This window comes from Acanthochromis polyacanthus, chromosome 19 (assembly GCF_021347895.1).
Source record: "Acanthochromis polyacanthus isolate Apoly-LR-REF ecotype Palm Island chromosome 19, KAUST_Apoly_ChrSc, whole genome shotgun sequence".
Lineage (NCBI taxonomy): Eukaryota > Metazoa > Chordata > Actinopteri > Pomacentridae > Acanthochromis > Acanthochromis polyacanthus.
In genome coordinates, this window is record NC_067131.1 from 11,773,332 (window position 1) to 11,793,303 (window position 19,972).

At 40.4% G+C, this 19,972-nt stretch overlaps 1 protein-coding gene across 1 annotated transcript in view; it reads right to left on the reverse strand.

Moving 5' to 3' along the window:
• Positions 1–19,972, reverse strand: part of LOC110958640 (protocadherin-15-like) — a 209,603-nt gene that overhangs the window by 16,376 nt on the left and 173,255 nt on the right. The window contains exons 32-35 of the mRNA XM_022205268.2: positions 18,803–18,979; positions 17,742–17,960; positions 16,337–16,345; positions 14,849–14,959 (exon numbers count right to left, since the gene is read on the reverse strand). Of these exons, the coding sequence (XP_022060960.1) occupies positions 14,849–14,959; positions 16,337–16,345; positions 17,742–17,960; positions 18,803–18,979 (516 nt within the window). The remainder of the gene's footprint in view (positions 1–14,848; positions 14,960–16,336; positions 16,346–17,741; positions 17,961–18,802; positions 18,980–19,972) is intronic.

Genomic DNA, 19,972 nt, shown 5'->3' on the forward strand with positions numbered 1-19,972 from the left:
AAAAATCAGCTGTTTCCAGCTAGAACAGTCTTTTACCACATTAATAACGTCTAGACTGTATTTCTGATTCATTTAATGATATCGTCTTTGAAAAAAATAGATTTTCTTTCAGAAATAAGGACATTTCTTAGTAATATGAAACTTTTGAACGGTAGTGTATATATAAACCTTTTGGCCATCTGTAGCCACTTATTATGGCAGACAATGAGCTTTTGATAGGGAAAATAATACTACCTATGTCAACAAACATACAGCTGATTTCAGAGTTGATGACAGTCTTAATAGCTTAATATTGTTTATGCTGCTGTGAAATTAATGCTTACTGTTATGACAAAAAAAAACCCTTCAAAGTCAGTAAAGACAAACCGAGAAACAACCGAAAATCTGAAAAACTTCATAAAAAAGAAGGAAAAACACTGATGGGAATAAGAAAAAAGCCTGGAGAAAAGGCCAAAGGAAAAAAAAGAAGCCGATGAACGAAATAACAAAGAAAAACAACCAATAACCTCTTTGTCCGTGTGTCTTAACTACTTTGCCTCAGAATGTACTGTCGTGTGAAACCAAGGTAATGAGGTGGCAAAATGAAGATGTATCACAGCCCGACAAATGGAGAATTTCAGAGGACGCATCAGATTCTCCTTTCTGTTATTTGAACACACACAGGCACACACGCAGACACACAAAGCGTTCAGCCACTTGAGCGTTTCATTAAATTCGCATCAGAAATTCGCACAGGGGGAAATTGTAGCCCTTCATTCAGCATCAAAATGCATCTTTAAATGAATGACTGTGCTCGGAGAAGGACCAGATTATCGGTTAAATAAAGGTGACGAAGGCTGGCTGGATGGATTAGCGCTTATGGACATGTGAGTGGATGAACAGATATTGGCTGAATGGAAAGATTAATGAATGAATACATGGATGGAAAGGATGTTTTCTGGTTGGTTTACAGGTTGAAATGACCCCATTCACCATGGGCGTGTGTGGACTCCCCAGACTATAGCAGCTAACAGTATGTGTCTCGCACTGTGTGTTGAGTCAAAATCTGTTTGTGTGTGTCGGTGTGTGAAGATAAGTCTGTCATTGCGCCCTTGTTGCTCTGACAGACACATTATTAGGTCCTCTGGAGACAAAAACACACAGACAGCTATCTGATCTCCACCAAACACACACAAACACACACATCTGACATGATTGACTCTCGCTCTTTGTGTCCTCTCCACCTTGTCTTCTGGTGTGTATGAGAAACACAAGGGGAGAAATATTATTAGCCCTTAAAGAACACACTCAGACTATGACACCCAATAACGGTCTCTTCTTCTCCTCTCTATTTTCTGTCTTCATTTTGTCTCTGTCGTGTCTCTCATAGAGCTACTGTAGCTCCTCGCCCTTTTACACCATCACTCCTCCACTCATTAGTTGCATCCTTTCTCCTTTTCCCTCCAACCTGTTTCACCCTCTCAGCTTATTTCAGCCTCCTCTCTTTCGCTCTCTCCCTCGCCACATCCATTTCTCTCTCTCATTGTTTTGCACCTTCTCTCATTGTGGCTGCATGTTACGTAGAAAATAACTTCAAAAGTAACCAGGTCTCCTCACATTTCCAGAATAAATCTCTCTGAAGGGAAGTAAACCAGCAGGAAGAAAGAGCCAAAAGGAGCTCTTTTGTGTTGTAAATGTGGGTAGAGATAGGGGTCATTGCAGGACGTTGTCTTGGATAAATGGTTTTCCCTTTTTGATATTATATTTTTAGTCAGCATCATAGTTAGAACTTCATTTGGAATTCTAAACATTCAGATTTCTTACAGGCAGCTTAACATTAAATCCTCCTCAATGTTTCATTTCATCCTGACACTGCGCTCATGTTAGCCCATTTCTTGTAGCGGTTATAGCACATCACAAAGTAATCATCTCGCATTTAGAATGTATCACAGTTACTTAATGGCTACAGTTACTATTTTTCTTTGGAGGCATGCTAGCCTGCTGCCACTTTGATTCTCTCAGACATGAATTTCAGCCATCTTTTAACCACAGTATTTTCCTTTTGGGTTGGTTTTCACCAACTGCTCTATGGGCTTTAAATTGTCCACATGGGACAAATGAAGTGTTTTGAACTGAACTGAACTGAACTGAAATTGAATCAAACTTTGTCAGCTTTGTGGCAGCACTTTATGAAAGAGCAAAAAAAGAAAGATCTTGTTAGGATTTTCCTTATTTTGAAAGGGATTTGTGCAGATATTTTGGACATATTTGAAGTTTACTGAGACTTTTTGAACTGGCAATAATTTGACGATCAGATATATGAGAGTGATGCAAACAAAATGCAACAGACTACTTTATACAGGGAGTAAGTAACACATTATTGCTTTACAAAAACAATGTGTTATATGTACTTTTTTGGAACAACCACCACAACACTGCCAATTAGTAGTAACGGCATATCTGTCTAGCTGATGTTCTTTTACGTCAAAGTAGACGATGCAGCTCTGGAAAAGTAACCTGAAGGAAATTTGCTGATTATTGTATCATTATTTCTGGTACTATTGAGTCACAACAACCTGTAAGGCCAACATTATTTTACACCCTCCATTGCTTTAGGTATAACCACTCAGCTAGCCCCCTCAGAATTCTCCATTCAAAGCTCTGATTACCAACTGTTTAACTTTGCCGGGCACAAGAAGACTGACTTGATGTCTAAAATCAGGATAAAACACAACAGATTTGCACCAAATCACAACTAAAAGAGTTTCTACAACTAATCAGGTAACACTTGTATCCTGAGTAGCTCAGAATACAAGACACGGTTAAAAAGAATCCCAGCTTATCACTTTCATTTTTTGTAGATGTGGCCATTCCAAATAGCTTTGAAACACAAATAAAGTGATGCTGCAAGAAACGAGCGGTGAGCTGATTTGACGGCTTGCCAATAAACCTGCAGCTCTATGGCAAGAACTGTGGGTCAAAGCAGAATCAGGAAGATGACCTGTAAACCGTGTGGCTAACCTGGCAGTTTATTACCTGTCTGACAGATCTCTCAAACTTCTTTTTATTAATGCCACCACATTCTCAGATCTCAGTAAATTAACTTTGTGTACCCAATGTTCCTAATGTCGAAAGAAATTACGGCAATCCCAAGGTCCGGAGTGCAGCATGATGAATTGCACTGATGTAGCTCGACACACATTGTGTTCAAATGGGGACTATTTCCATCAACACATTATTTCTCCCTTCGTATCCAGTGGCTATTTGCTGCTTTCACGGTACAGATTTCCCATGACAATCTTTGGTGTGACTTTACAATCACACCAGCCTCTTTCTCGCCCTGCCTTATGCCTTCGTTTATCAATTCAATTTAAAACAAATGTTGAAGACTATACACATTCCCAACAATGTCAGAACCTTTCTGTTCTCCGGCACAAAGCACACAATGAGAAGTGAAAGGGCGAAAACAGATTCTGTGTGACAGTGAACATACCCTGTGTGTGTACATGTAATGACACCCAGCAGACTGAGGTCAAAAGCTAATCTTGACATAAAACATTTCCAAACCAGTCAGCTGCATCACTAGCGCTGCCTGCAGCCTGTTTAACGTTGCCATGTGCGAATTTTGTGCACGCACATTCACACTCCCGTTCAAGCAGAGGCTCCTGTGTGTTTGCGTTGTTGTTTTGAGCCTTTTATAGAATCGCATCACGGCGAGATGAGGTTCATAGCTTGAGCCTGATTTTGTGTGGAGAAGGGAAATGCGTTGCAGAAAAGAGAAAAAAAAAAACCTCTTGCTCACTCTGTTGTGAAATTACAGCGAAACAGATTCCACTGGAGAACAGATCCGCCAAGATATGTGTGTGTTTGATGTTTGACAGCGTAAATCCTCTCGTAATGTCAGAGATATGACCATCAGTGTTTGTTTTACTAGGCTGAGCATCATGACTTGATCCAGTAGGGTGTTAGTCTTGTGGGGCAGATGGGCTTGTGTCACCTCATAATGACAAGATGTGTCTGCGGATCACTTGTTGAAACTGTTGGCTGCTAAATCTACCACTGACGGAACAGTTATCCAAATTTGGTTCCATATAATCAGTGAAACTGCTTGTTTTTGTAGCTGGATTATTGTACATAAGTGGCCAAATTAGACACAACACAGCAGACGGATGTTATTCCTTCCAGGTATAGCATTTTATCAAAAGAGAGGGAACAATAGATTCACACTTCTTGTAAAAATCCCCTGTTAATCTCACCCACTAGATGACAGTCAGATTTTATTAGAATAAACAAAATGTCTTTCAGTGCCATTTGCATTCGTACAAGATGAAATAAATCTGTATCAAGTAGAAAGAGGCAAAAGTCATCACTCATGAAAGTGGCTTACTCTGCATGGTCTGCAGAGCACAAACTGTTAAATAGATAAGCACACTGCATGCCATTTGTAACTTTTACATGATGCTATACAGATGCCATGAGATTTATACATGAATTATTCTCTTTTTTTCCTGCAAAGACGTATGCACATGAAAGCAACAGCCCAGTTAGGAGTGAAATAAATCCACCAACATAAGCTTAGTTCCACCCAATGAGGAGGAGGTAGGGCATCTTCTTTAAATGTCACAGCAATACATCGTAACTTCAAAGTATTTTTCATGCATGTTGTGTCAATTTATAAGAAGACAGGCATTCGGTCTGCAGTGAAGCCCCTTAGATGTATGCTTCGTCTTTTATTCTACAGCTAGGGGCCAGAAAATGTGTCTTAGTGACCTTCATAAAATGCAGCATCTCATATCAGAGATGAGTGAAGCATTGTATTGCCTCAGTAATATGCTACAAATGTAGGACTCTATGCACACGACTGCATCTGTGTGCTTTTCTGGCACAACTCCATCAAGAGGAAACAATAGCACGTCATTATCACACAGTGTATGTTCCACTTTGCACATGGACCTTCTTCCTTTGCTTCTGCTCCACTTTAAGACTATTTTTAAGGTTAGAAAAAAGTACTGTAGTAATCACGCAGAACAAACATACACAGCCGGAGTTTCCAATGTGGATTCTGTACCAGTAGAGCTAATACTGAAGTCATGAAGCAACGTAGACAATGTCATTTCTCTCTCCAATCCTGTATTCTTAAACCATAGTTTTCAAAGTTCATTTCAACTTTCCGTCAAACAAAAATAGCCTTGCACTCTCTCAGGTAGCACCGCATATTTTATTGAGAAAATTCACGTTCTTAACCTTTTTGTATTTTTCATATTAAGTAGCCAAAACAAGGTCGGCTTCATGAAAATCATGAGGCAATAAAACCCTCTAGAAAATATTTGTAAAAAGTTAGTGCGTACTGTGAATAAAAATATCACTCTACATGAATGTTTTAGACATTTTTGTTTTGACATTTTTCTTTCACTTGAGTTAATCACTTACACATTACACTTGTCTCCTTGGAAAAAACAAAAACACATGACCTTGTGGAGCATTAAAAGAAAATGCAGGATCAGTGAGAGACAATACCTGCCCAGAGGGAAAAGATATAATTAACTAAGGGCACTAATGAAAATGGGCGTTAGACGAACAACAGCAAAAGGTAAGAATGAACCTGGGGACCTAGTGGAGAATGTGTGCATCTAAATATATGAACACAAACTAACAACTAGATGAATATTTGACAGAAAGCTGAAGAGAAACAAAAGACATGAGATTGTGGCCGCATGTTGATGCTCTTAGGTATCAGTATAGTATAAAAAAGATCAACCCTGTCTCCAAGGAATTGTATTTAAATATGACTAATTTGCATAGATGCTTGAATGAAACAATGCTGTAAGGATTTTGTTTTATAATAATAATCTCTAGCAACTAACCTGGAAAGACACAAAATCGAATGAAATGTAATTATCTCGGTCCAGATCTTTGAATCCGTCCACTCCACTGATTTGACTGAGAGTTTCTGTCTGATGTCAGGCAAGTATTAACAAGCTTTTTTATAGTTATGTTTAAGTCTGACAGCACTGGGTGAAGGTGACAAACACTTGGAAATCCAAGAGAATCGTCAAACATGATCATGTATCAAGAAGTCTCCTGAAATTCTGAGAAATTCAGGATCTTAAATTTACAAAATCAGCACCATGTTCACTGAGACACTCAAAATTCCCACTAAAAATGGCTTGAAACATGGACCTAGAAGAAAAGGAACCCTTCATTTCCACTGTGGTCCTGGTCCTGAACCATGAAATCTTTTACCCATCAAACGCTTTGAACATCTAGTCTGTAAACAGCTCGAAGAAACATCTCCTCACATTGCCAATCTAAACTTAGGAACCATTCATTCAACCATTAGGCACCAAAATGTAGTCCGATTGCAATCTCAGATCCTTGGGTGTTTAAATAACAACAACATAATAATAAGTAGGTTAGCATGTAAACCAGCACTAAAGAAGCAGTAACACGAAGACAGACAATTCAAGCAGTTTACAACACTTGACAGAGTTCTCCATATCATTTCACACGCAGCAAACACATAGTATGGACCAGTGGATTTACTCCTCACAGCTTTTCTGTTCCCTAACTTTACTTTTTTTTACTGTTTATTCTGATTTAGCTGTCATATTTAGCACTGATTTAGGATTTTAGGTGTTGTGTTTTTAATGTAATGCAGGTGAAATTATTTTGTGCTTTCTTATGCTTGCATTTTAGTCATTTAAGCTTGAAAAAGTCTGACACTGAAATAATACATTTTGGTAAGTATCAGAACTCAGACCAGGTTCTCTTGTTTGACCAGCAAGAAAGACTGTTATGATGCATACTCTAGTATGATCTTAATGGCCAAATAATTGTGTAAGTGAGCAGAGTGCATTCACATGTCTTGTAATGTCCCTCTTTTATTCACAATTCCATTTCAGCATCATAATTTCCCATAATTATCAAATTTTTCCCAAAATCACAAACTTGTCCTCACCACATCCAAAGTGCTTCTGTTGCCCAAGTCTAACCAAACAGCCAGAGCAAGAGTCAAACTTGGTCTTGTGTACTGCACGCTTGCAATCCAACCCAACTACCTCCATGTAGACCTGGAACAGCTGAAATATTGTATTTGAGTATAACAAATGTAGGGCTTGATTGGTTTGAAAAAATGTTGTCTGTGAGCATCACGCAGCATTTGTTAGCACAACACAATTGGAAAACAATTTAGCAATATGGAAATAGAATTCCTCTGAGACAGGGTTGGAAAAGATACACACAGTGCACTGACTCAAATTAATCAGGTTGGAAATATGCTTGCAGATAGTAGCCTACTGATAGGAACAGACAGAATGTGTAATTGTACAGAATAAAGAATCTGCAATCTTGGTGTCTATGTCACCATGAATACTGATCAAATGCAAAAACATTCGATGTGGCAGTGGCTGTAGCTCTGTAACAGCAGGAAAACTGTAGCAAAACGACCAATCCAAATAAAATACAAAGACTCTCTGCCCAGCAAAGTTCAGTCCCAGTTGGCAGATTTAACAATGTCCTCTTCTCTTCTGTTTGATTTTCTTCTTCACACCTGATAGATCTGTAATCGACTTGTTCAGGGGTTCAGATGGAGTGGAAAGCCAACTTGAACTTCTAATCAGCTTCTCATTACAGCAAGTGTCCGTCAACAACCATGTGTCTTGTCAGGTTTCACTGAGAACAGCACTGACGGTAGCTGACTGTGCTGTAGACAAGTATGCCATTTACTCACCATGGACATAAAAGGTTAATGACATTAGTCAAAGTGAAAGTTAACCAGGAAATATTTCAACACTTTTTAGTCATCTGCATTGTTTTCTCCTTTCTGAGTAATTGAGAGGAGAAAGATTTTTCTTCTGCCCATACAGTTTTTATTGGGCCTGGTTCTTTTTCCTTCTTTTCTTATATATAGAAAACAGGAAGTCTTGTTGAAAGAGCACAGCTGTAGCAACGGTAAAAAAAAATCATCAAATCATCATAGCATCCCACTGAGCTATTTTGAGCATCAGTCCCTTGACAGCTTCACAGCAAACTACACAACGATGTTAAGAAATGTTAAGAAAATCCCCTCTGTGGGCTTTCCATCTCGGAACAGAAAAGGCTACAGCATTGTAGACTGAGAGGGGAATCGTTTCTCAAGCTCTTCCACGATGGAGTTCATGTTGGGGTTGGGCTGAACCTGTGGAGGATCTTCTCCTCCTTCTCCTCCTCCTTCTCCTTTTGCTCCTTCTTTACTTCCCTCTCCTCCCTCTGCTACTCCAGCTGGCAATGCATCCACTGAATCCAGAGAATCCAGGGAATCCAGGGAATCGATAGACGCGCGACTCTTCATGACCTTTTTGAGCGGGATCTGCTTCTGGTCTATCTGACTGAACATGTTGGCCACTGACTTCTCAATGTCTGCTATGTTTTGGATGTTCTTCAAGATTCCTTTCAGCTCTTTCCGGGGAGGTTCTGGTTCCACGGGGAGGGGCGGTGGCGTCGGTCTGAGGGAGACGGGTCGCAGGGCGGGCGCCTCCGACAGCGACGGGAGGACGAACGTGGACGGTCTCAAGAGTGACGGCGACATAGGTGGTGGGAGAGGTGGAGGTGGAGGAGGGGGTGGACGGCCTTGGTTGTCTGTATGATCTGAGTGGGGTAAAGATGGAGGGACAGAAGGAGGAGGAGGAGGGGAGGGAGGGTGATGCGGAGGGGGTGTTGAGGGTGGAGGAGGGGCAGAGGTGGGAGGCGGCGGTGGTGGTTCTGACGGAGGTGGCGGTGGAGGTGTTAAAGGAGGATCAGGGATAACCTCTAAATGGACCTGAAATCTGTCACCAGTGCTCTGATTTCCTGTTAAATTGGCCCCAAAGCGGCGCAGAACAGGAGGAGTGGGCTTGTGACTCGGTGGAGGCGTCCCTCCGTCGCTGTGGGTGACAATGATGCTTGGGGGACCTTCTTTAAGGTAAGCAGTTGGGACATGATGATGGGTGGGGGTGTGCTTGTGGTGCTGAGGAGACTCTGGGAAAACTGAGAGCAAAATATCAGGTGACAAAGATCCTCGGGAGTCTCTGTTTTGTCTTTGTCGCATTTCCTGAAGCGCCTGTTGCTCAAACTGTCTGGCTTGTTCTTTCACCGTCAGCTTGGGCTCAAGACTCGGGCTTCCCGTCAAATCTGAATCCAGTCCACGGTCAAAGCCTGAGTCCAGACCAGCATCTTTACTCTCTTTGAATTCTGCCTTGAGGAGCTCCAACTCCCACTGCACGGGATCCATAACCACCTGCCGCCTCAAAGCGTCGTACATCTCTCTGCGATGCAACCTCGAGGGAAGAGTCCAGCTGTGTCCACCTCCAGATCCCCATCCGCTATCACTGCCGCTGTATCCACCGAATCCAACATCGCATCCAGGAGAGCTGAGCCTCAGCCAGGCGTCTCGAAGGCCTTTCCTGGAAGGGGAGAAATTCCCAAGAAGGTCCCTTCTTCTCTGGCTCCTTCCAAGAGTTTCCGGACTACTCAGAGTCCCGTCCTCGTGGTAGATGGGATTTTTGATGGTGAGGGGGTTTTCATCCGAGAGAAACGTGATGTTGGACTCAGACTTGGGGAGGTTGTTGATCACCCCTCCGTTAGCGAGGCACTGACGATGGGCAGCGATCGCTCGAGTGGCAAAGTCTGATATCAGACGTTGGCGGTCACTTTCGTCCAAACTGCCACCACTTCTGCCACTACTGCCGTGGCTGGTACATAGATGGAAAAAATGAGACAGAAAACGGAATGAAGGGAGAACTAAGAAAAGAAACAGATAAAATATGAAGAAAAAGAGCAATAATGAATATGGGAGATGCAACTATATAAATCAAAGTTAAATGAAATGGAAGATTGAGATGAGGACTGAATGAAATTTAAATGAAAGAGTGGTAATGCACTGAACGATGAAATGAAATGTTTTACAAAAGGCAGTGACAACAAGAGGATATAGGAAGAATGGTATAAACGGCAGATAAAACAACAGTCTGTCTGCTTGAACTGAGGTTGGATAAATGTACTGAAAACAGACTTCACATTAGGAGATGAATGAAGAATGGAATGAGAAGAAATGGTTGAGGGAACTTAAGAGATAACTTTTTCTTATTATTTCTCTGCTGTTTTTACCACAGGGACATGAAATGGAGCACTAAAAAAAAGATTTGAAACACAAAGGAAAAGACTACAAGTAGATTTTAAATACACCACAAAGATGCTGCTGCGCTGTAAACAATGCCACATCTGCCGGGGGAAGGATACACAACTGTGTGTCATGGAGTTCTGAGAGTGTGCAGATTTCCTTTTAACAAAAGACTGATTATGTGAAGGAATTTCAGTAGAGGAAGTCACTGGTGTAGTTGGTGATCATGCTGAAACTCTGCAGACTCTCATGACACAAGACTGGCTACTTCTATGCTAAGTCAACCTTCAAATCTGCTCCCAGCTTACAAACACAAAACGAGAGCAAGATACTACCAGCGTAATGTTAAACAGATGAGAAGAAGTTTTTAACATCCTACTCACTTTTGTCTGTCAGTCGAAGATAAAGATGGACGGAAGAGAAAAGGAAAAGCAGAAAGATAAAATGATCACAGAACGATGTTAAAATAGTCAAAGGTGTGCTATCAAAGTGCTCCAGTAGTAGAAAAGATCAATGATAGCAAAAGGATTAACTGACTATTTTTCTGCTGTTTGACAAAGCAACTTCCACACACCCAATGTGCTCTGGGATTGCTGGTTGAACATTCGTGCTGTCTCGCTTCATCACCTTGTGTCGGTTTTATGGTACACATTTACACCTGACAGATGCCTTATCCCATCTACTGCTGCCCGAGGGGATAGGCACCTTTAACGAATTCAGAAATTGAGAATGGACACCGTTTTGCACTTTCTAAATAATTTTTCAGGGCCTATCTGGGATTATCACGGGCAATCTTTTGTTTTCTGCAAAAGTGGAAACTGAAGCTCATAAGTATAACATCACAGGGAATTTAAGTGGAAACTCAACAAGAGATAAAACTGAAAAAGTGTCCGTTTTATGAAAATCAAAAGAACAGATGGGCTACTTGTAATTTTAGCGCGAATAACACTGGATTTGCTGAGTTTACTGGAAGATATAAAGAGTTGGCTAGCCAGAAGATTTGGAGCATGCATGATGGCAACTGGAGACGAATGGGAAATGATCATATTTTGTTTGGATGTAAGATTGTAAGCATAGTTAAATATAGAGGAAAGCATTATTTAAATTGTCTAAGTTTCAATTAATGTTGTTGGTGGAAACAGATATTCATAAACTAGGTGCCTTTTGAAGAACTTCCTTCCTTTGCTTAAGCCCTACCACAAGTGGTTTCTGGATGTTTTTTGCTCTTCTCACATTTTTTTCACTCATTGCGAGTTAACTTTTTCCTGCAATATGAAGTCCTGACTCTCTATGGAAACAGCACAGAGAGAGCTTAAAAATGTCTCCTGTGCAGTATGATACATTTTACTGCCATAAATCATAAAAATGTTGTTGATTACTTATTTAAAAAAAAAAAAAACATGACATAAAAATGTAAGTGTTTTTGAGGAAAAAAAATATTTTAAGCTTATATTTGGTTCATTTTCCTGACTAAAAAGAACACCACAATGAGTAGGTTATGAAACCATGTGATCATAGCCTTCAGTCATATTAATAAAAAACAACTTACACAAACAGTGTATCTGTTAATTGATTAAATTAAAAAACAATATTCCATTTTCCACACATATTCATCTTTAACAGAGAACTGAGTGCAGACAGTAAAAATCTAAACATTTAGTCACTATCTTCTGCTTCTTTTGGTAGTTTTCAAGATAGACATTGTAAGCATATAAAGGTAAATTATCTGAAAGTTTTGTTACAGTTCTTCTACATTTTCTTTTAGCTGAAAGTCTGACTCTCCAAGCTGTTTTCTGTCATTTGAAATTCAACGAGAGACAGTGAAAGAGATTGAGGAAGGCACAAAAACTACAGCAACCATGCCAGAGGACGAACAAAGAGAAGAAGTCATTAAAACTAAAATGGTAATTAAAGTAATTGAAAATATTTTTCGTTGTTATTTACCCAGCTCAGGAGAAGATGTGCCGTATTACTAAACAGTTTGACTTTTAATATAACATTTAATAATCATGCTTCATTTAATGAGCTGCTAATAATAAGTTACAGAACACTTAATTTTTCACAGGTAATTGAAGACAGACATTAAAACCTACGCCTGTCAAGAGAACAGCCAAAGGTAATTAAACTCAAGAAAAAAAAGTCTTGAAAATCAGTCTACTGAGCACTTTTATAATGGACCTTAATTAGAAATGTGCAAACTTTTACACTTTGCCGAGTTTTATAGTTTTTACGAATTATTTAGTCCCTACAAGATGGCAGTGATTTAGAACGTAGACACACAGAAGTCTCGCAGATGAAATCCCACATTGCCTGTTTTGCGAACACACACACGCACACACAGAAGACCGTCCCACCACAATTAAACATGCTCTACAGTTTATCAATAGAATTAATTATCGCCCAGGGTGATCTTTATAAATTACGAGCTGCATTTATTTCAATTATCTCATATCCAAGTTCATTTCCGCACACATTTTTCAGCAGATCGCTTGGGCTTTAGTCATCTCACGCGTGTGCACACACACACACACCCACACACACACAGTTGGAAATCCCTTGTTGTCATTTGGAGATAGTTCCATCTTGCATATGAATTGCTCTCATGTTAATGGGAGTGTGGAGGCATATCAAGGACAGACAGGAAACCGGTGATGCATGTAATTCTGATAAAAATTCCTTTCAACTTCTTCTTAACGCTCCAGTAAGGAATTATAAATTAACTATCTGTGCATTGCCTTGAGTGCGTGCATGTATGTGTGTGGCTAATACGCCGTCTTTACGTACTGTCCCTATTTGACTCTTGTTTAACCAAATCAACATGTATCAAACCAACAAAGTGGCAAGAGGATAAATTGAACACAATTTGCCGGCAGATAAACAACAACAGAGCAGCTACGGTAAAAGAGAATATGACTAAACTGCACAAAAAATAAATAAAAATAAAGCAACTTTTTAAAGCTGCACAGAGAGAATGGGCAATGAATAACCTTCAGGCCAGATGGGAGCTGAGACGTAGGATGGAAATAATAAAAAGTAAAAGCAATTTCACCATAATCAACAAAAAGCTTATCCGTATTCATTCAATTTACTGTCAATGGTCCATGGCCTCATGATTAGCAACGCCACAAATAAATGTCTTGCAGAGCAAATATTCACAAAAACAATCTGCTGTAGAGACTGATGAATTAAAAGGTCATGGGCAGAGGATACATTCTGAAGGACTTGACTGAAACCTGGACATTTTGACAAATGCATCTCGAATATACAGTTTGTTTTTCTAGTGATTAAAGCAATTAACAAGTTATTGAAAGCCCCCGACGGATGAGAATCTTAAAGTGAACTTGAGAAGCTGCTCTCAAAGGGAATTCTTCTCTCCGGGGCTGGCTGGTTGACCTTCATTTTATCTATCGCACGGCGAGGACATTGGTATGCATTACAAGATGAAAACTGACTGGGAAAGAGCTGAATGTCACTGATCTCTGAGACGATAAAATTGCAGGGTTCATCTACGTTTGTTAATGCATTCACATATCTGGGCTTTGTTTGGGGTTAGTTTGATGTGAGGTCACAAGGCTCTGCTTGATGAATTCAAGATTGTATCATCTCTGCATAAAGTCAGCGCCTGTGGTCACTGCAGAATGAAGGAAAAGGAAATGTGTCTAGTCTACAAAAAAAAAAAAAGATTGAAAGACCACATTCACAAGAGTCTGAGGACATTTATTTTAACTGAGCGTATAAATCCTTGCAAAGGCTCCCAGCTTAGGAGTGATTTGAGAAAGTTCAAGAAAGCAAGTCAAGTGTGATGAATCAACAAGTACCATTTCAGTTAAGGGGCTGGTGGAGAGTTGTCATTACCAAAACACTCAGCATGCCTCTTTTAAATTTATAATTTCATGATTTTTCTTTTAATTTCAGTTAGTTAGATTATTAGTTAGGAGAAAATGATCTTTTCTCGATGTTCAGCTACCATAGTGCTACATCAGACTGACGGGAAACTGGCTTCACACTTTGACTAATTAGTCCGATTGCAAATTCTGATTGGCAAGACTTTAAATCTGGCCGCTGAACAAGTCAGGCAATAATGTGGATAAGTGTTGATCAGTGACCTGAAGAACACCAGCAGACTCCACTTTTCCACTTAAGACTGTTTTTGTTTACCCACAAGGAGCAGAAGTAATGAAATATGAGGATGTGAAATTGTGTAATTAAGCTTCAATTAATGGTCATCACTTCTGCACTTGTGCATTTTGGCTTCCTCTACAGGCACCTCATGCGGTGATCCAAGTTTTTTTTGCCGTTGTGAAGATTTTGATTTAAGGATATGGGTCTGATGGTTGCAGGTGCTGCACTTTATATTTGTGCATTGTAATATAGGTGTATTATGGGATTTCTGATATTTTTATTTCCTTATTACTTTATATGTTGCATCTGCAGTACTTCCTGTTGTGTGCTGAATGAGACAGCGCAGCTGTTCAGAAGGCCCCAGGGGTCCAAACTGCTAAAATGTGGGACTTAACCTCAGCGTTGTGAATAGTGAAGGGTACAAGTATAGCAGAAGCATATTTCATTTCAGTAGTTAAAATGTAATGTTATGGACTGACTCCATGAGTGGACATCACAAAGCTCTCAAAGCGGTCACGCTGCCAAAGTCGGAAGCTTAACCGCCGTCGGAATGTGAGCTAATGCCTCTGCTTTGGCTCATCAATGTAAATGCCACTTTCACACTTCACTTACATGGCGTTGTCACCCAGCTCCTCATACAGGTTGTTGGCAGTGACTCCCCCAGGTTTGCCTGTTGGCAGTGCCATCTGGATACGGGCGGTTTTGGCACATTCTGCCTGGCGTCTGGACGCAGCACAGAGGAAAATGCAGTTAGTTTTTTAAAGTTTGGCCAAAATTACAACCTTAAGAAGTATTCCGAAAGTCATTATCAGTCAGACGGGCTTATAATTTTTTAAAGTCTGTGTTCTATTTATCTGTGTATACTTTTACTCTGCACATTCTGCGACAGAACAGCAGAGTTATTAACCATGTGAGGCCACTTTGGTGCAGATCGACATATCTAAACTAATCAACGGATTGCTATCAATTCCTCTACACACACCCATGATCCCTCTGGGGATGTAGCCTATTGAATTTGGGGGCCCCTGACCTTTCTCTCTACCACCACAATGAGGTTGACATTTCTGGCTTTTAGTTGAATGTCTCAACAACTATTTGATGGATTGAAATTTTGTCCATACGTTCATGTTCCCCTCAGCATGAAGTGTAACAGTGCTGCTGCTTGCTTACTTTTTCCTTTACTGCCAATTGTGTTGTCGCCCATTAACTGAAAAACTAATGATGTTGCATGAGCCGTAGCTGCATATGAACACGCTAAAAGAAGATGGTAAACATTAGCATGGTAGCATTGGCACTGGAAGCGTAATGCCATGCTAGAATTAGAATTTAGTACAGCCTTACAGAGTTTCTGGAGTTGGTGTAGACTCAGTGATATCCTAAAAGTTTTGGACTTCAAACACAGAATAAAAAATAGGATTTATAGAAACAAAGCACTTTAATATGCCTTCCTACCTGACATTTTGAATACTGAAACTACATAGTCTTTTTATACTCTGTCCATTGTGGACAGAAAGTGACACATTGAGTTTCTCTTTGTTCCCCCAAGACTGCTTTGACTTTGATCATCATTATAAGACACCTGAACGCACTTCAGGAGTGGGATCACAAGCTGGAAACAGCAAACATCTGTTTCTCGGTGAGGTGCAGCTTATTAAAATCATGCTGCTCTTACTAATGTCCCAATCTACTGAAATGGTAATGTGTGACAGGCTAAAACGTACAATCAGAGGAGACTCATTAAGTCTGCAAAGTGACTTACTAATGTGAATTACACTGCAAAATATGGCAAATGTTTCCCAACATCAGACACTGTCACTGAGAATACCAGACAAAGTACAGCTCTGGTGGTAAAACATTAAATGAATGAAAGCTCTTAAAGTTGTGTACTCATACACATACACACACACACTCTTAGACTTCCATCCCATGTTCTTCAGGATTCATTTGTTTGATTGTCCGCTGTCCTCTCCGTTTCATAGCCCCTTCTGATCTCATCCATTTTATTGTACAATCAAAGTCAACAGATTAATCACAGTGAGAGGTGTTTAAGGCAGTCATGACATTCATATTTTATCTCTGGAATATAAAAGCGGTACTCACTCTTTGAATCTGGTGGCGACAGATGCAGCAGATGAGAGACAGAGAAAGATTAGTGATTATTTGAGCCATAAATCACACAGTCCCTCTTGTTACCCAAGTTTACTTATTGTAATTTACAAGCAAAGTCGGACAATTGGTCTTCATTAAAGTCATTTACCAACAGATACAAGTGATTATCATGCTAATGATTACTATTACGTTTTCCTTTCTTCAGCTCCCCTCTCCACTGTCTCTTATTTGTGCCCGTTTCTCAGCAGGATGAGAAGCTCTTAAGAAAATGCACCGATCCAGATGAAATGTGTGTGTGAGGCTGTTTGTGTGTGTTTGGGAGACGGACGAAATTAATAGCCTTTCACTGTGGTTAGCTAAACAAACTATTAGAATTGGCACTGAGAGGCAGGCTGCCATGCTGAATCATCTGGGGAAGTGTCTGGCCCAGGTGATGATGAATAGTGCTAAAAGATGTCCTGTGGGAGAGACAGTCAGCTTTGCCCCTAATTGAAATTCATAAGTTTTCTAGACGGCTTGTTGTCTTCGTTGCCATTTCTACTGGAAATCAAATTTTCCTTTTGAGAGTCGCTACTTTTGAACACCAAAATTCATACCTTTAGTCACACCAAATTGATGCTGAAGTAGATGGTTTCACTTCAAGCACAATTACACCAATGGCTGGAATACCTTACCCAGAAACCAGTGAAGAAAGTACATTACAAATAGCATTAAAATCTTCAAATTATAGGATTTGTGGCTGGGCTGTTACGTTGAAATGCGACAGATTTAATAGCTGCCTATGGGCAATAATCTTATGACTCAAATCTGACTAATGCACATTTTCCTCCGCAGACTAAGTGGAGCTAAAACACAGTCAGGTACCAAAATGAAGACTGATGGATATGAGTTGTTAGAAAAAGGGTGAAGGTTGTTCATTGATGGTAGCTGACATACGCTAAAAACTGACACTGTCTCTCAATACTTTACAGCAGAATATCAGAATATATTTAGTTTCACTTTTAAAAAAAGACTCATTTAGTGCTGAAAATGGCTGGGCACATCAAACGTGAATAAATACTGCATTTATCTGGGACTACTGTGGATCAATACACAGCAGGAGGTCAGTGTAGCCAGGATTGACTCCAACTAAACTGTGGTGCCCAAGCTCATTATCGTGCAACAGTGTGGCTAAATTACATGTTGTCAATCATTTTTGGACAGCTATGAAGGTCTACAATGTAGTGATAGGCTACATCTCAATAGATTTGACAACTCAAATAATAATTGTTCTTTGGATCAGTTTGCTGTCAGTTTTGGTGTATTAATAGAGCCCATCAAAAGGGACGTCATTAAGTACAAGTTGTTCTTGACTGAAGTGTCAGTTTTCTACCAAAAATAGACAAATCATACTTACTGTCTATAAGTGATAATGACAATCAGTATGGCGGGAACGCAGCAGATGATAATAATAACTGCCAGAGCCAACAGCGCGCCCTCCGTGTAGCCTACACTCTGCACAGCTTTCTTTACGCTGGTCACCACTTCGGGGGTCCTGATCTCCAGAATTCGACCACCAGGAGGGAGAAACGGCTGAAACTCTTTGTTGATATCCAAGAGTTTACCATCAAGAAACCTTGGCAAGAGAAACACAATGTGATTGAGGCCAGGTATAAGTGCCAACACACATGATCAAAGCTAAGATTCACTATGAGCTATGCATGCATAACAGGCTGCATATTGGTCACTAATAGTACGTGTCCATAGGGGCAGTTTTACACCCAAGGGATGGCGTCGCTTCCCAGCATTGGATGTTTAATGGGTGTACGACTAGGCGATGTCACGATAAATTTTTGCAGGAGCTCTCTAACTGGAAAGCAAAACAAACTACACCCTCATCCTCTAAAAACTGGCTGCACATTTTTCTGTTCCTGGATTTCAAACCAGATCAACATGGCGCCTCATTTGGAAGCTTTCGGTAATATTACACAAACGGTTCGCCAGGTGTTTCTGAGAACATTTGAGGTGAGAAATGAGTCATTTGTCTGTCAGGAGTCTCCACAGACAACAAGTTGGTTTTGCATAAAAAAGCCTTGGCTTCAACTTTATGCAAATAAGGAGCAGCCAGGGTGGTGCTCCATCTCTGGAAATGCAATCCGCTGCTACCACAACGCAATGTATGGCTGCTTACATAGACAATTAATGGGACTTTTGCAAGTGATGGATCATGTGCTCCTGACGTCTGCTGAAACTACAATCTCATAAACTTACTCAGGACTGCCAGGAAGTACTAAATTGCCTTCAACAAAATCTGAAAACTTGAGTGAATGGCAGCACTTGAAAACTAGCATAATGCCAGCGAATTCAGCAATTATGTAACTGTAAGTATCGTATACTGGGTCCTGTCTCAGTTCAGTATATGAGGCCGCTGGACAGCTGGCATTTTACTTGTCATGGATCTGATGGTAAAGTTCTCACTTGTAGAGTTCTTGTCTCGCTACGGCTCTATTTGTCAGCGGGTCGATGGCGTAAATCATGAGGTCCGACTTGGTGTAGTCCTCTTGCTCCATCCCATCACCATGGCGATGGGGCCCAATGGTTTCCACGACAACCTTTGCTCCAGGTATCTGCTCCTGGACGTAGCGTTCCAAAATGCTGAGGATTGAAAATATTGGATTTTAATTCATGGCATCACATTCACTTTTCTCAATGCTTTGTCTGAGTGAAAAAGCGTTATGTAAGTGCAGTCCATTTACCATGTAGTCTGTTTGGGATTGTTGATGCAGTATACCCACCCACCCACCCATCTACACACCCACCTACACACCCACACACACTATGTATAGAAAAATCCAGATCTATAAACACAAGCATGTATTTCCATACATGGAAAGGCAAAGTCATGAGACTCCAGTCACACTACACACACCAAGCAGACTTTTTTTTTTTAATCCTGTCAGCTTGGCAGACTCGTGCTGCGCAATATTGATTTCTGTCCCCCAGAAACACCTGCTCACAGCAGGAGTGCTCCTACTTAGGCGTGTGCGCGTTTGTCTGCATGCATGTGTAAGAGCGACGGAGACAGCAAAGATGGTGAGTACTTTAAAACGTCATTATCAAATTATGCGTGCGATGCAAAACAAAGCAGCAACCTGACTGTGCTGTGCCCCGGTGTTTGTTAGGTGGTGCAGAAAGGCACACTGGTGAGTGTGCATATGGCAGAAATATCATATCATATCATGAATTATGCATTTTGTGCTCGTGAATGAAAAAAAAACACATTTTCCCCAGAGTGTGGACGGAGATGATTTTACATGACTAAAGCCAGTTCCTGAACCAAGCTGTAGCAAAGTCAGAGTGTCGTGAATTTTTGTTGCCGCTGTGGTGTTGATAAGGTCATTTTTTGAGGGCTTGATCTCCAAATGTTTTGAGCAAAGCAAGGAGTATTTGAAATAGTGTGGGCCAGTTTGAAGGGAGAGACGGTAGGAGAGGATTACAAAGCAGTCGACTGGTAACAGGTTCTATTTCAAACATTCATTTTGTGGAAAACTGTGGAAATATCTCCTCATCCTTTTTAAACTCTTTGAATCTTAAAATAACAAAATTCACATCAACAAAAGACAACACATAAAAATAAGAAAATTTCCT